The 14,754-nt window shown below is 35.6% G+C and overlaps 2 protein-coding genes and 1 non-coding gene across 3 annotated transcripts; 1 reads left to right on the top strand and 2 right to left on the bottom strand.

Moving 5' to 3' along the window:
• Positions 1-155: 155 nt before the first annotated feature.
• TRNAQ-UUG lies at positions 156-227 on the bottom strand. Its single transcript has one exon. It is a non-coding gene; the product is annotated as a tRNA-Gln (tRNA).
• An 885-nt stretch (positions 228-1,112) lies between these two features.
• LOC8263140 (probable WRKY transcription factor 33) lies at positions 1,113-4,112 on the top strand. The gene is made up of 5 exons (XM_048369818.1): positions 1,113-1,576; positions 1,686-1,901; positions 2,521-3,137; positions 3,230-3,391; positions 3,490-4,112. The coding sequence occupies exons 1-5, from the start codon at positions 1,202-1,204 to the stop codon at positions 3,914-3,916; spliced, it is 1,797 nt and encodes a 598-aa protein (XP_048225775.1). The 5' UTR covers positions 1,113-1,201; the 3' UTR covers positions 3,917-4,112.
• Positions 4,113-4,236: 124 nt separating this feature from the next.
• LOC8263139 (CASP-like protein 4B1) lies at positions 4,237-6,314 on the bottom strand. The gene is made up of 3 exons (XM_002526653.4): positions 5,872-6,314; positions 5,653-5,788; positions 4,237-4,560 (listed from the first exon to the last, which is right to left on the bottom strand). Exons 1-3 carry the CDS (start codon positions 6,150-6,152, stop codon positions 4,369-4,371), a joined length of 609 nt encoding a protein of 202 aa, XP_002526699.2. The 5' UTR covers positions 6,153-6,314; the 3' UTR covers positions 4,237-4,368.
• Between the last annotated feature and the right edge of the window lie 8,440 nt (positions 6,315-14,754).

The raw sequence follows: 14,754 nt of genomic DNA, 5'->3' as shown, positions 1-14,754 counted from the left end.
ATCTGTTTTTGCAATTTAAAATTTTCAAGAAAAAACCTGAATTTTTTAAAACCAATTTTAAAAGTCTTAAAAATTAAAAATTTATTCGGAAAAAGTTGTGGTAAAATGGGAGTAAGAAAAATTAAACATATGAAAGGAAAATGTTTTAAAAAAACAGGTCCTACCGGGAGTCGAACCCAGGTCGCTGGATTCAAAGTCCAGAGTGCTAACCACTACACCATAGAACCGATTGATGGCGTTGCTGCCACAAAAGTTACCTATAACAGATTACCAGTGAATATTAGAAATGGTCAAACGATGCAGGAAGGGTAAATAAGTCATCTCAGACACAACAAAGTAAAGCGGCTCAGTTAGCAGCTTGCTCGATAATTTTAAAAAAGGAATAGTTTTGCTTAGAATAATAATAATAATAATAATAGCAGTTTGAATCCTGGTCCTAATACAGTCAACACACTAATTATGATGAAAGTGTGTGACTGAGTTAAATATAATCTTTTTCTTTTCATTTTAACACCATTGGTTCTAATTGACAAAAGGCATAAGCAAATCTCAAAATTAGTTACCTTTGCCATGTAAACACATATATATTAAAGAATTAAAAGCAATTATCTTTGGGGACTCTCTCTTTCATTAATTTGTTTTGCTTTTCAATGAAGAATCACCTAAATCAAGTTTTATTTTATCTAAATTAATTGATAAATGTTCAAAGTGTTCTTATTTTTTAAAGGTATTTCACAATTGAGGAGGTAATTAAAAAACTTCAGTAATGTTGGGAAAAAATGTATGATTCTTTTTACTAACTGAATCATTAATTAGCAAATCTAATCTAATCCCATGATAATTCCTGAAAAAACTTGGAAGTTAAGCAGCTTAAAAGGTAGACAAGTGGCTGAATATAGAGCCTACAGATCACAGATGCACAGAAGCTGAGTTTTCCTTTCTACAAGCCGCCATTTTCCAACAAGTCTAGTCAAACCCACAAGCTTTGACCCAGAACCCAAAAGAAAAAAGAAAAAGAAAAAAAAAAAGGAGGAAACAAATATTTCCACGGTCAAACTTTTGCTTTTAGCTTCTGAGAAGAAGCATGGAGAATGACCTTAACGCAATTGCAAAACCTCAACAAGTCATCCCATGAAATAATCCTTTTATTATTATTATTTTTCTCTTCTTCTATTAACCTTCCTTAAATTCATTTCTTTTCATGGCATCCTTTACTACTTCTTCTTCTTCTTCTTCTTCTTGTAGCTTAAATACTTCTATAAATTCTCAATCCTCCTTTTTCTCAACGCAGTTCCTCATGACTAATCCTTCTTCTTCTTCATTTTCTTCTTTCACTGATCTTCTTTCTTCTGGTAATATTAATTCTAAGGACAATAATATGGACAATATTAATGTTGGCTGGGGACTTTTTGACCATGGCAATGGTATTGATATTCCAAAATTTAAGTCATTTCCTCCTCCTTCTTTACCTCTTTCTCCTCCTCCTGTTTCTCCTTCTTCTTATTTTGCTATTCCTCCTGCTGGTTTAAGCCCAACTGACTTCTTGGATTCACCTGTTCTTTTTTCCACTTCTAATGTAAGTTGCATTGTATTTTACTCCTGGGTTTTAGATTTTAACTTGTTTTCACATGTTCTTGTTACTAAATATCTATTTGTTTGTTTGTTTGTTTGTTTGTTTGTTTCAGGTTGTTCCATCTCCAACTACTGGGACTTTTGCTGGTCAAACTTTCAACTGGAGGAGTAATATTTCCAACGATAATCAGAGAGGTTTTAAAGGGGATGAGAAAACCTACTCTGATTTTTCTTTCCAAACCCAAACAAGGCCTCTTCTTGCTTCTTCTTCTTCGTCTTCATCATTATCATCCTCTATCTTTCAATCTTCTTCAAGCATCATTTCTGGGGTATGATTTATGATTCAACAGACATCATTCTGTTTCCTGTATATACTTTACTTAATTTGGGTGTTTAATTGTTTATTCCTTCTTTTAAGGCCAATTGTATATAAAAGAAATGCTCTTACCTTTTTGTCTTTATGATTTTGACCCTGTTTAGTTGCAAACTTTGAGGTAATGAAGTAAAGTGCTAACTGCAAATCATTGCAGGTTGACTAGAAATGAAGTCCACATGTTTGCTTTAGGACAAACCGTCTGGATAAATCAAATATAAAAAGATACTTTCTTGTTTAACATCCAAATAATTTTCTTGAAAAAGAATACAAGAATCAAGAGAGGGAGACAAGTTTCTTCGTCTTTTTATCATGCTGTGATGAGTTGGGGTCACTGATACTAGTTTAAAGGGTTGAGATAATAAATTCGAACTCAAAAGGAGCCAAATTGTATTACAAAGAAAAGAAAAAACTTCTACCAAAAAGAATTGTATAAAAGAAGCAAAAAATATATGTAAATCTTTTCTACAGATATAGTGATGAAAAGCAATATGCTATCTATGTCTATAATTCATTCAATTGCATCCTAGTTTGTTTTTGAATTTGTTCTTGCTAACCTCCCTTTCATTCGACAGGATGAATCGATGAAAAAGCAACAAGAAGCCTGGAATTTTAAGAAACCCATAAAGCAAGCGGATAGACCGTCAGAGAAAGGAGTAGTAAAGCAAGAATTTACACCAGTGCAGAGTTTCTCTTCAGAAATGGCTCCACTTCAGTCAAGCATGCAAACTAATGCGGTTGCTCCTCAACCTCAACCGAGTTACAATCATTACAGTCAACCAGCTTCATATATGAGAGAACAGAGAAGGTCAGATGATGGGTACAATTGGAGAAAATATGGACAGAAACAGGTAAAAGGAAGTGAAAATCCGCGTAGCTATTACAAGTGTACTTATCCAAATTGCCCAACAAAGAAAAAGGTTGAGAGATCTTTGGATGGACAGATTACGGAAATAGTCTATAAAGGGAGTCATAATCATCCCAAGCCTCAGGCTAGATCATCCTCCCAATCGATTCAACTTGCTGCAGGAGGCACTCAAGAAATCTCAGATCAATCTTTTGCTCCAGTGGAATCTGTCACCATGCAGGAGGACTCTTCACTTTCGATTGGAGACGATGAATTTGATCAAAGTTCGCCAATTAGTAATTCAGGGGGAAACGAAGATGAAAATGAACCTGAAGCTAAAAGATTGTAAGTTGAAAAAAGATCACAAGACTGATGATTATGCTTTATGTTCTGTATCTGGATTATGAATTTAATAGTAATCTTTCATGGCTTTACAGCAAGGGACAGAATGAGAATGAGAGTATTTTGGCCGCTGGTAGCAGGACTGTTAGAGAACCAAGAATTGTGGTGCAAACTACAAGTGATATTGACATACTTGACGATGGGTATAGGTGGAGGAAATATGGACAGAAAGTAGTCAAGGGAAATCCCAATCCAAGGTAAATTAGTGATGATATTCGATTTCTTGCTGTTTCCTTGTTTGCAAGAAGTTTGTTTCATGGATTTATAATTGTTGCAAATCTTTTATTCTCTACAGGAGCTACTACAAGTGTACATCTATCGGTTGTCCGGTTCGGAAACATGTTGAACGGGCATCGCATGATACAAGGGCTGTGATCACCACTTATGAAGGGAAGCACAACCATGATGTTCCAGCTGCTCGTGGCAGCGGCTATGCTTCCAATAGACTTCCAGTCAATGCTAACAGCAGTATGCCGATTCCTATAAGGCCCTCGGTCACAGCCAACACAAATTACTCAAATTCCCTTAACAGCACAAGATCATCAGGAAATCAAGCACCATTCACCCTGCAAATGTTGCAGGGTACAGGGAATATTGGATTCTCAAATTTTGGAAAGCCAAGTGCATCCTACATGAATCAAACACAGTACACAGAAAATGTGTTCTCAGGGGCAAAGGAAGAGCCAAAGGATGACTCATTTCTCGACTCATTCCTATGCTGAAACGACTAACTCCAAAGTAGCAGTTAGGATTCAGGGAAAATTTGTTGTGGTAGATTTGCTTGTAATAGTGTAATGTAGGTTATAGTTGCAATTTTTTCATTTGTTTTGAGGCCTTTTGAAGCTCTATAGATTAAGCCTCAATTTATTACAGTACAGAATAATTCAACAGAAATACAATGAACACTTTTCTTAGCAATCTCATTTGAGTCTGTAGAAGTTAAAAGAAGTTCCTAAAATCATTTTCTTTTCCTCTTATCTTCTAGATTGATAATAGGACTTCTACAAAGCATTTTTCTTTCTGATACGACAAAACATCTAAATACAGGAAACAGAAGAGGATCTTGTTTGCATCACTCTGTATTGAAGACAAGTATTTACTTACATTGAAGTTAATAGTTTATTAATTAGCAATCAACACTTAAAAGAATCTGAAACCAAAACAAGCCTTGGAATTAAACATAAGATTGAGTAGATAACTTGTATCCTGAAATAAGAGCCGATACAGCCAACACAAAAAATGCAAAGAATGCCATGCTAATGGATGCTGCGGAGGAGTCTGTAAATATGTTATCTGCACCTTCTCGCATCCTGTTTGTCATAGGAACTGCTGTAGAAGCTGAGGATATCAACAAATAGGATAGAAGCTGCAACCAAACCCACAAAAAATAATACAACAGGAAAGTAAATCAATAAGGCATATTATCTTAAATTTCAATTTAACTCATCATCTGTTAACAGTATGCAATAACTCAAAAGAATGTGATGGTAAGGATGGAAATTTTTCAGTGCATCCTATATATGATATAAAACTGACTCCTAAGAAATAGCTTTTATGAATGAATCCCATATTGAATATTCTAATTCATTCTGGAATTCTTTTTATATCCTTAAAAGGATTGGTTTCTATGAGAAATAAGTCATGGTTCAAAATTGGGTCCATGTGCATGCTGACAAATAGATGCTCTAGAAGCAAAAGGAAGTGGGAAGAACATGAGGCTAGGGCATATCAAGTCATATGGCTCACGCAAATTGTCAAGTCAAACCAGAGACGTTTCCTATGTTTATCACGACAGTATCATTTCTAGAAAGTGTTAATTGCTTTTTCTCCAAGAACACAAAGGATTTTTCTCATTGTTCAATCAAGGAATCTCCAATTCCAGGCTCTAGAAAACCACTAATGGCACTTGAATATTTGCACTCTTTTTCTCTTCCTTCAAAATCAAACACTTTAATCATTGAATTTCACAGAAAACCTCACATATTAATCATTTTATAGATAAAACTAGTACTTACTTTTTTCCTACCGGTCCCAGATATACATATATATTGTTTTCAAACATACATTTAATTTGAGAAAGGGTGTGAAGTACTGATATTTATAAACTGCCCGGACCAATATTTTTGGTACTGAAATAAAAAGATGGCATTGACATTTTTTGATTAAGCGAATTCCCAAGGTTCCATGTTAGTTAATATCAATGTCTTCTAAATTAAAATTGCAGCAATGAAGAATTACTAGACTGTCTAACTAAAAAAAGATCATCTTTTATATTAAAGAAAATGGAAACGAATCAATAATATTTCATGACCATTCAAGTGCCAATCAATAAAAGTTTAATCCTTTATCTTATTCCACCAATTCCTCAGCAACGTAACAGAAAGTTTAAAAAAAAAAAAAAAAAGAAAGAGAAGGAAAACGAACAAAAGAAGGTTATAATAAAAGAAAGAAGTCTAGCCTGATCACCAAAGAAATCTAACATAGCAGAAGTCTGTCGCTGAAAAATAAGTTTTCCTGTAGAAAGCTCATGAACATTTCGCAGCACTTGTCCTCCAGAGTACAAAGTCGAAAGTATTGATATTGCCAACAAGTACCTACACCCAAATCCATCAATAAATCCATATTCAATCTTACAGAAAAGAAAAATCTTGATTTGTATAATCAGACATGAACTGACCTGTACTCTTCATATCTATCAAAGTTTTTCCAATCCCCATGTTTATTACTAGCCATGATAATAAAAGCAAGCAAAGAGAACAAAAAACCCAATCCTCTAAGAGCCAACGATCCTCTCTGCAAAATCGCTTCTCTTCTCCATCTTCTCCTGATCGCTCCTATCCCGAATGCTGACCCAGAACCAGGTCCTCCCTCCCCGTCAGCTGCGGCCGGAGGAGCTGTCGGTGGCGGTGGCGATTCTAATACTTTCTTGGGTGCTTCTGTATCCTCGGACATTGACATTGTTTCTTAGAATTCAAGAAACCGAGAAAAACAATTTGACAAAGAAAAAAGTGGATTTTTAAGGACGAGAAGAAGAAGCAGAGTTTTGTTATTATTATTTCCCTTCTGTTATGTCATTTAAGTTGACAGCTCAGGCTTGGCTTGTAAGCTAGCTTTGTGTTTGTTTTACTTGGTATGGGTATTAATCAAAGAACAACGACCAGGTTTTCGGCCAATAGGAGTTGACAAATCTAGAAGAATGACACGTAAGGTTGGGGAATTATGACGTGGCGTGGTGTTATTAGTCGGCGGTAGAATGAAGGTATGAAGGGAATGGCATGGGATATTTGCCGGTTGATAAGTTTGTAACTAACTTCGGTTGATGATGTTTCGGACAGCAGAACAAAGACAGCCAGAGGATTGAGCAGAGTCTGGGTTGGGTTAGAGTAGGACCCAGCTAGCTAGCTAGATAGCTATTTTCTAAATCTCTTGTTATAGGAGTTAATTTAATATGATTATTTTTATTCTATAAAAATAGTAATAATAACAAGAAAGATTGGATACGTCAATAATAATTGTTGATTTGTTAGTAACTATAGCTTTTGATTTTAACAAATTTGGTGGAGTAGTTTTTTCGTGTCATAATTGGTTGCTCATATTAGGAAAACTAACTAAAAAATCATAAAAATTACAGGTGGAGAAAACTATGCGTAAACTAGTTATCAGCCCATATATTTACATTATAAATCTACCTATAACCTATTTTATATACACTAAAATACTTTTATCTATATTTATAATAATATTAAAAATATATATGTCTAATGTAAATAATTTTAATTTTATAAATAGAACTAGGTAAAAAAAAAAAGACTATATATATATATGACTATAAAAACAAAGATTGCAAATATAAATAGTAATAAATTATTATCAAAAGTAACTTTATAAATCATGATATTAAATGTTCCAAGCATAAAAATCATCAAAAGATTTGCAAGATTTCTTGGTCATTACATCTCTCGGGGTACAATTACTCCAATTGAGAGATCCCTGGCATTCACTTCAAAGTTTTCAGATCTATAAGTTTATAGGCTGGAAAACAGATTCTTTGCAAGAGCATCTAAAGCTCCTACAGGCTGCTTAAAGCGTGAATCTGGTTACAACGCCACGAACTTAGATCTATATCTTCACTGCTTATTATTTCCTTCTATTTCTTAGATCTTGTTCTAATTTGGTATCAGAGCCAATTGGGTTCCGGGATTAGAAGCATATCTACATTACAAAGATTTTACATTCATTTTAGACTGCATCAGGTTTCCTATAGGCAAGTTCTGTTCATTTTATCTTGTGATAGTAAGACCCGACAGACGAGGCGAGAGGCTGTGGTCCAGGCTTGTCTAGAAAGTTATTTTGGTTTAGGTTAAAATGAATTTAGAACCTTTCTTCTGTAGATCTTCTTCTTTCTCAAATTCTTCTGCCTCTGAATCATCGAGGTACAAAGGTCTAGTAAATAGTGAAGAAATCACTATTGAAGATTTTTCAAAACATATAGACGATTGGGAAATACCCAAAGTCCAAAAGAAGCAAATTTATGAGTTTTCAAAGTTCCTCTCTTGAGGACCGATTTCACAATCAAGATCAAGAAAGAGATATCCAAATTTCAAAACCTTTTGAAGAGATTTATCTCTTAAATCCAAAGACCCTACAAAAGCATATGGAAAAGGATTATAAGTATATCCACATAGGTCTAGTCCAGGGTAGGTATTAAGCCCTTACCGGAGAAGGTCTAGATACTTCCATATTAGCCGTCCTTAGGGATGCTAGATTTATAAATTTCTATGATTCCCTGTTAGAATGCTGTTGAGTCGAGTCTCGATAAAGGACCTATTTCTTTCAATTGTTTTCCAAATATCACGATTTCTTTAAACGATAAAAATATTTTAAAGAGCATCGTTCTTCAAATCAAAACTCATAATTACAAAATGCTTGAAGGATCTATTCCGATAGCATTAATTTTCAAAATTCATTACAAAGCTATGATTTCTGCCTTTGGTTCCAAACACAAACTTCACTCACCAAAAGGAGAAACCCTGTTCCTTCAAACAGATCTATCCAAATCAAATACAACCATTCCAAAGACCATTCAATGGAAAGACATTACACTTCCAGAAGAATGGATCCTTGAAGGTGCAACCCAACCTACTTCTCCAAAGCAAACAGAACCAAATACAAACCTCAAACACATAGCCCAATATCCAGATGGAAAGGTAAAGATCACATTCAACAGAAAGTCAACTTCCTCTAGATTTTCTGATGATGGTTCTTCAACCTCGACCATAGATATTGGAAGGGTATCCAAAATTCCTTCATTATCTATGCCCCTTACAAAGAACCAATTCCATCCCAAAACCTGACCGGGTTTTCAACATCCGATATTCCAAAACACTCCGAATGTTGATTACCAAAGCAACATCCCCAGACCAGTCTACACTGATCCAAAGAATGATGACGAAGATATAGAGATAACCTCTACCCCATCTTCACCATCACCATCAGCCATTACCCAAAACCTTGAAGCAGAGATCAACATGATTTCAAAAGAGTTCGAAATTGATAAAAAACTCTTGCATGAAGATTTCTATTCAAAGAAAAACCATCTTAAGAAACTTTGGTTTTTTAAGAACTTTTTAAAAGAAAAAGATAGTATTCAGGAAATATACTATCAATTTTGTATTCAAAACAAAGCCCAAATCAAATTTTTTGATTGGTTTCAAATTTATTGCAAAGAGCATGGTCACTCATATCCTTTTAAAGATAAGAGTATTAGTCCACATCACGGTGAAGGAACAAAGCCCCCGAGTGGAAGGTAGGAGAAAACCTAACTGTCCAGTCTGAGCATCCTCCCCTTAGGAAGATAACCATTCCTTATGGAGAGAATGAGATAGAGGCTACACCTTACAAACTGGTAGGCGAAGACCTTGAAAAGAATGTCAAGAATATTGTTCAACAGAACAATTATTCGAACACCTGCCTAAACACTATAGGAAAACAACTGGTTAGATTAGAAAACCAGATTCAAAAGCCCCCTATAGTGGTGACATCTCCAATACCTAGTACTGGTCAACCAAAAGAATCGAACCAGTCAGAGAAGCTTAAAAACCCAGTTTTTAAGCCATATCGACTTTCTAAAGCCGAGCCAAGACCATTTCCAAAAGCAAACTGAGTTTGCCAAAGCGATCGAGCAGTCAAGTAGATTAGCAACCTCTGAGTCGTCCAAAAACCTAGTACCAGATACTCCTCAAAGTAGTAGAAATATCAGTGCTATAGGACAAGCCCAAAGCGATGAGTCTAACGATTCAGAGCTTGAAAGCCCCATTCCAAAACCCTTCAACACCAACAGATTGGGAATCCAAGCCCCTAGATTGACCTGGAATGCTCCTAGGAGTACTGCTCCAGATCTAGGAATTGAGAATAGGAACAACATCCTAACCCAGTCTAGATTCAATGCCTCCTCCGTCTATGAATGGAATATAGATGGAATGTCTGAATACAACATCCTTGGTCTCTTACAACAGATGACCATGGCGTACCAATGCCTACAAAACCCAAAGTGGTACCTCCGATAGAGCCATTCTTTGAGCTCACGATACTGGTTTTTCTGGCCAGTTAAAAGGATGGTGGGATTATCATCTCACTCAAGCACAGCAACTCCAAATCCTAGGTGCTATCCAAACAACAGTAGAAGGAACTCCGATCCTAGATGAAATAGGAAATCCAATTGAGGATGCGGTTTCGACCCTAATCCTCACTATTTCCCTACATTTCATAGGAGACCCTTCTCTGCTCAAAGACAAGAATGCCGAGCTCCTTAGCAATCTTACACTGAAGCTTAGCAACTTCCAAAGTTACAAAGACACTTTCCTAACCAGAGTCATGCTTAGGGAAGATTCTAGCCAACCTTTCTGGAAAGAAAAATTCTTAGCCGGTTTACCTAAGATTTTAGGTGAAAGAGTTAGGAATACCATAAGAGAAACCCATAACGGTCAAATCCCTTATGATTTCTACACTTATGGAGAGTTAGTTAGTCTAACCCAGAAAGAAGGTTTAAAGATTTGTCATGACCTTAAGCTTCAAAGACAGCTCAAATGGGAAATGAAAAAGACTAGGCAGGAACTAGGTAGTTTCTGTAACCAGTTTGAATATAACCCAATAGAGCCCGTGTCTAGTTGCAAAGGGAAATGCAAAGTTGATTCTTATCCAAAATCTTTCAAAAAGAAACGATTTTCAAAATATAGAAAGCCTTCTAAAAGCAAGGAGAATTTCTATAAAAAACCATCTTCTTCCAAATTTCATCCTAAATTTCCAAAGAATGATTCAAAAAAGGATTTTTCAAAAATTACATGCTTCAAATGTGGTAAGAAAGGCCATACTTCGAAGTATTGTAAGTTTTCCAAAAGACTCCATGAGCTTCAAATAGAAGAAGAAGTTTTGCAAAAGATTTCTGCTCTTCTAGTTGATTCATCTGAATCAGAGTTCTCAAACAGTGAGGAAGAATTTCAAATCGATGAAATCAAAACCTCAACTGATTGTTCTGAGACAGATTCAGAGAGCTCTTCAAAGAACATTAATATGCTCACTAGGCAACAAGAAGCTCTTCTTGAAGCTGTAAAGCATATTAGTGATCCTCTTATTCAAAAGCAAGTTTTAAAAGAAATTTTAAAAACTGAATCTCTGGTTCCTTCATCCAGTAAGAATACTTATGATCTTACTATGATTTTGGACAAAGGAAAGAAGTTGAAAAACCCTCTTCCCACTGTTCAGGAACTCCAGAAGGAGATTAAAACCATCAAAACAGAACTCAAAGAGTTGAAAGAAAAACAACAAAATGATTCTGTTTTGCTTCAAAGCCTGATCCTCAAACAGAATAGTGATTCTGATTCTGATGAGGAAAATGATTTTCAAAACCTTGAAGTTTCCGAAAATGTTCCTGAAAACTTTATCAATGTTTTAAAGGAAATTACTTCAAGAAAATATTTGATTCAAATAAAGCTTGTTTTCCCTGGTGATTTCCGGGATAGAAACCATCGCCTTGTTTGATCTGAGGAGCGGACCTCAATTGTATCAATCGCGAATCGGTTCCTAAAAGGTTTCACCAAGAAACCAAAGAAAGGTGACTTGACCAATTCTTCAAAGATTAAGATTCTTTGGTAAAGCCCGTAATTCTTAATAATAACATTGCTTTAAAGAATGTTTTTATTCTTATGAAAGGATCTTCAGTGAAACGGTTATCTTAGGGACTCCGTTTATCAATTTGATAACTCCCTTTAAAGTAACAATCACTGGAATCATTTTCAAAGCTAAAGATTCAAAGATTGTTTTTCCTTTTCTAGAAAAACCAAAAAGAGAAATTTGAATCTTATCAAAGCCCATTCCATTTACAATTTTGAAATCAATGCTTTGATCAAAGGAAAACAGACCCATCTTTCTCATCTTCAACAAGATGTGGGTTTGAAGAGAATCCTAGATCAACTGCAAAATGATTTTATTCAAAGAAAAATTTCGATTTTCAAATGAAGATTGAGAATGAACTCACATTCGATCTTCCAAATGCTTTTGGAATCGAAAGCAACATATGGTAGATTTGCCATATGAAAACGATTTTCGGATAAGCAAATCCCTACTAAAGCCAGACCCATTCAGATGAATGAGTCTTTAGAAAGCCATTGCAGATTAGAGATTAAAGATCTTGAGTCTAAGGGTTTAATTACAAAGTCTAGATCACCTTGGTCTTGTGCGACTTTCTATGTCAATAAGAATAGCGAAATAGAAAGAGGAACTCCTAGGCTAGTGATCAACTATAAACCCCTGAACAAAGCTCTTAAGTGGATTAGGTATCCTATTCCAAATAAGAAAGATCTTTTACAAAAGCGCATTCGCATTCATCTTTTCAAAGTTTGACATGAAATCGGGATTTTGGCAAATCCAGGATTGATCCAAAGATCGTTACAAAACGGCATTTACAGTCCCATTCGGTCAATATGAGTGGAATGTCATGCCTTTTGGATTAAAAATGCCCTTCCGAATTTCGGAAAATCATGAATGACATTTTTAATCCATTTTCAAAGTTCGCATTGTCTACATAGATGATGTTTTAATCTTTTCAAATTCCATTGAGCGGCATTTTAAACACCTAGAAACTTTTTCTATGTTGTTAAGAAAAATGGTTTAGTGGTTTCAAAGTCTAAGATATCTCTTTTCAAACGAAATTAGATTTCTTGGTCATTACATCTCTCGGGGTACAATTACTCCAATTGAGAGATCCCTGGCATTCACTTCCAAAGTTTCCGGATAAAATTTTGGAAAAACCCGACTTCAAAGATTTCTTGGTAGTTTAAATTATGTTATGGATTTTTATCCTAATTTAAACTGTCTTGCAAAACTCCCTGCATGATAGGCTAAGGAAAAACCCTCCTCCTTGGTCCGACCATACAAAGATAGTCCAAAGCATTAAAAAACAAGTTTTAGAAATTCCTTGCACGCATCTAGTGATCCTTCCGCATTTAAAATTGTAGAAACGGATGCATCAGAATTAGGATATGGTGGGATTCTAAAGCAAGTTCAAAATTCTAAAGAATGTATTGTCCAGTTTACTTCTGCTCACTGGAACGATACTCAAAAGAATTATTCTACTATCAAAAAGGAAATCCTTTCGATAGTTCTCTGTATTTCTAAATTTCAAAGCGATCTTTTAAATCAAAAATTTCTTTTAAGGATTGATTGCAAATCTGCAAAAGAAGTTTTACAAAAAGATGTCCAAAATATAGCTTCAAAACAAATTTTCGCCCGTTGGCAAGCTATCTTATCTGTTTTTGATTTTGAAATTGAATTTATTCGTGGAGAATCAAATTCTATTCCTGACTTTCTAACCAGAGAGTTTTTACAAAAACATGAGTGATACAAAATGCCAAGAAAATCGAAATCTAAAGAAGAAAAGTCCACGGCCTCTTCAAAACCGGCCAAAATTCAAAGCCCAGTGAAGGAAGTCCTCCCTTCAACTTCAAAGCCCATCAGGACTTGGACTGAGATAATCCAAGAAGAAATCAATCAACCGGATCCAGTTCAACAAATGGATCCCTTCAAAGCCGATCAAGCCAAACAAATTCAGGAATGGCTTGCCCAGCAAGACCCTGAATTCATTCAAAGAGTAGAAGAATACAAAAGACAAATGGTTCAATCCCTGTCTGAACCATCTACAAAGCAAATCATTCCAAAGCCAGAAGCGACTCCAAAGTCGTCCTCTTCCTCTACAAAGGGTAAAGGTATATTATCTATCCCTTTTCAAAATACCGAGATAGAGATTTTCCCTCCAAATCTATCTCAAAACTCAAATAGTCTTTCAAAGCCAAACTCTCAGGAGATTGTTTTGACACAATCAAAACGTTTTAAATCAAATGAGTATTTGGAAAAACCTATTTTCCAAAATGTTTTAACCATTGAGGAAGGATTCTGCACAGAAAGCCCCTCAAAATTGGTTTCAAAGATTTTCCCTCCAGGTTGGTTTTTTAAACCCTGGAATATTTCAAAGCCTCAAGCTTACTACCAGTCAATCCTTGAGGTTACTGGTTCAGCCAAATTCAAGCACTTCAAAAAAGACAAAGCCCATAAAGACCCTGCATATTCAACATGCACAATCCAAAGAATCCTTCACCCGTCTGATTGGGGTATGGATTTACACTCTCTTCGTTCCTTCCCTACTTCTCTAAAAAGAACCTACCCTTCAAATCTTAACACCTCTTTCTCCTATTGGGATTACCGAAGCCCGGTTCAATACCTTTCTTATCCAAAACGAAGGAAGAAGCCACTCCGGCTATTCTACTTGACACCAATATCCAAACTTCCAAAATCCCTTACTTTGGTTTAAGCGATTGGTGGAATTACTACGGTAATGCCCCTGAGACTCTTATTCAAGTCTTACCCCTGTTCAACCTATTCAAAGCAAATTACAAACCAAATTCTATGGAAAAGCGTTTTCCCCGCTTCTCCTTTCCCATTCAAATTTCTTTTTACCCACGGGTATGTGTATGGTACTTTCACTTCAATCCCTTCCGGATGGTGAGATTACACTTATCCGTCGATTCAAAGTAAAATGGTGGGATAAATTCAACCACCAAGACAAACTGTCCCTAAAAGCCGTTCAAAACTTCTTGACCAAACATAGCTTCTTGCCTCCTCCTAAAGAACAAACAACGTTCTTGGCACAGAAGTCTTTTCTCCTTCCAAAGCTTGCTGCAGCCCAAACTGAAGAAGATTTCCTACAACTTATAAAACAGTTGTCTGAAACAGCTTCTTCTAAAGGCAAATCCAAAGCCTCATCATCATCCTCTTCCAGTGCTAGTACTGCTGCATTCGATTTGGATGATCCAGCGGGAGACGATTGTTATGGGATACTCAAAATCTCATAAATATTATCTCCTTCTTTTAAAGCCCATGGGTTAAAAACCAGAAATGGTAGCCCAAGGTTATTTGTGTTGGGCCAAAAAGCCCACACTAAAGCCCACAAAAAGAAAAAGAAAAAGAAAAAGAAAAAGAAAAGAAAAAGAAAAGAAAAGAAAAGAAAAGA

The sequence above is a fragment of the Ricinus communis genome, chromosome 10, assembly GCF_019578655.1.
Source record: "Ricinus communis isolate WT05 ecotype wild-type chromosome 10, ASM1957865v1, whole genome shotgun sequence".
NCBI classification, from domain to species: Eukaryota; Viridiplantae; Streptophyta; class Magnoliopsida; order Malpighiales; family Euphorbiaceae; genus Ricinus; species Ricinus communis.
This window is presented reverse-complemented; position numbering and strand designations above follow the sequence as displayed.

Excerpts from the sequence above, each read along its gene's own strand:
- LOC8263140 (XM_048369818.1), top strand. The coding sequence starts at position 1,202 with ATGGCATCCTTTACTACTTCTTCTTCTTCTTCTTCTTCTTGTAGCTTA. Across the intron at positions 1,577-1,685 it reads TTCTTTTTTCCACTTCTAAT|GTTGTTCCATCTCCAACTAC; the intron begins GTAAGTTGCATT and ends TGTTTGTTTCAG. Across the intron at positions 1,902-2,520 it reads CTTCAAGCATCATTTCTGGG|GATGAATCGATGAAAAAGCA; the intron begins GTATGATTTATG and ends TTCATTCGACAG.
- LOC8263139 (XM_002526653.4), bottom strand. The coding sequence starts at position 6,152 with ATGTCAATGTCCGAGGATACAGAAGCACCCAAGAAAGTATTAGAATCG. Across the intron at positions 5,789-5,871 it reads GATAGATATGAAGAGTACAG|GTACTTGTTGGCAATATCAA; the intron begins GTCAGTTCATGT and ends ATTTGGGTGTAG. Across the intron at positions 4,561-5,652 it reads TAGATTTCTTTGGTGATCAG|CTTCTATCCTATTTGTTGAT; the intron begins GCTAGACTTCTT and ends GTTTGGTTGCAG.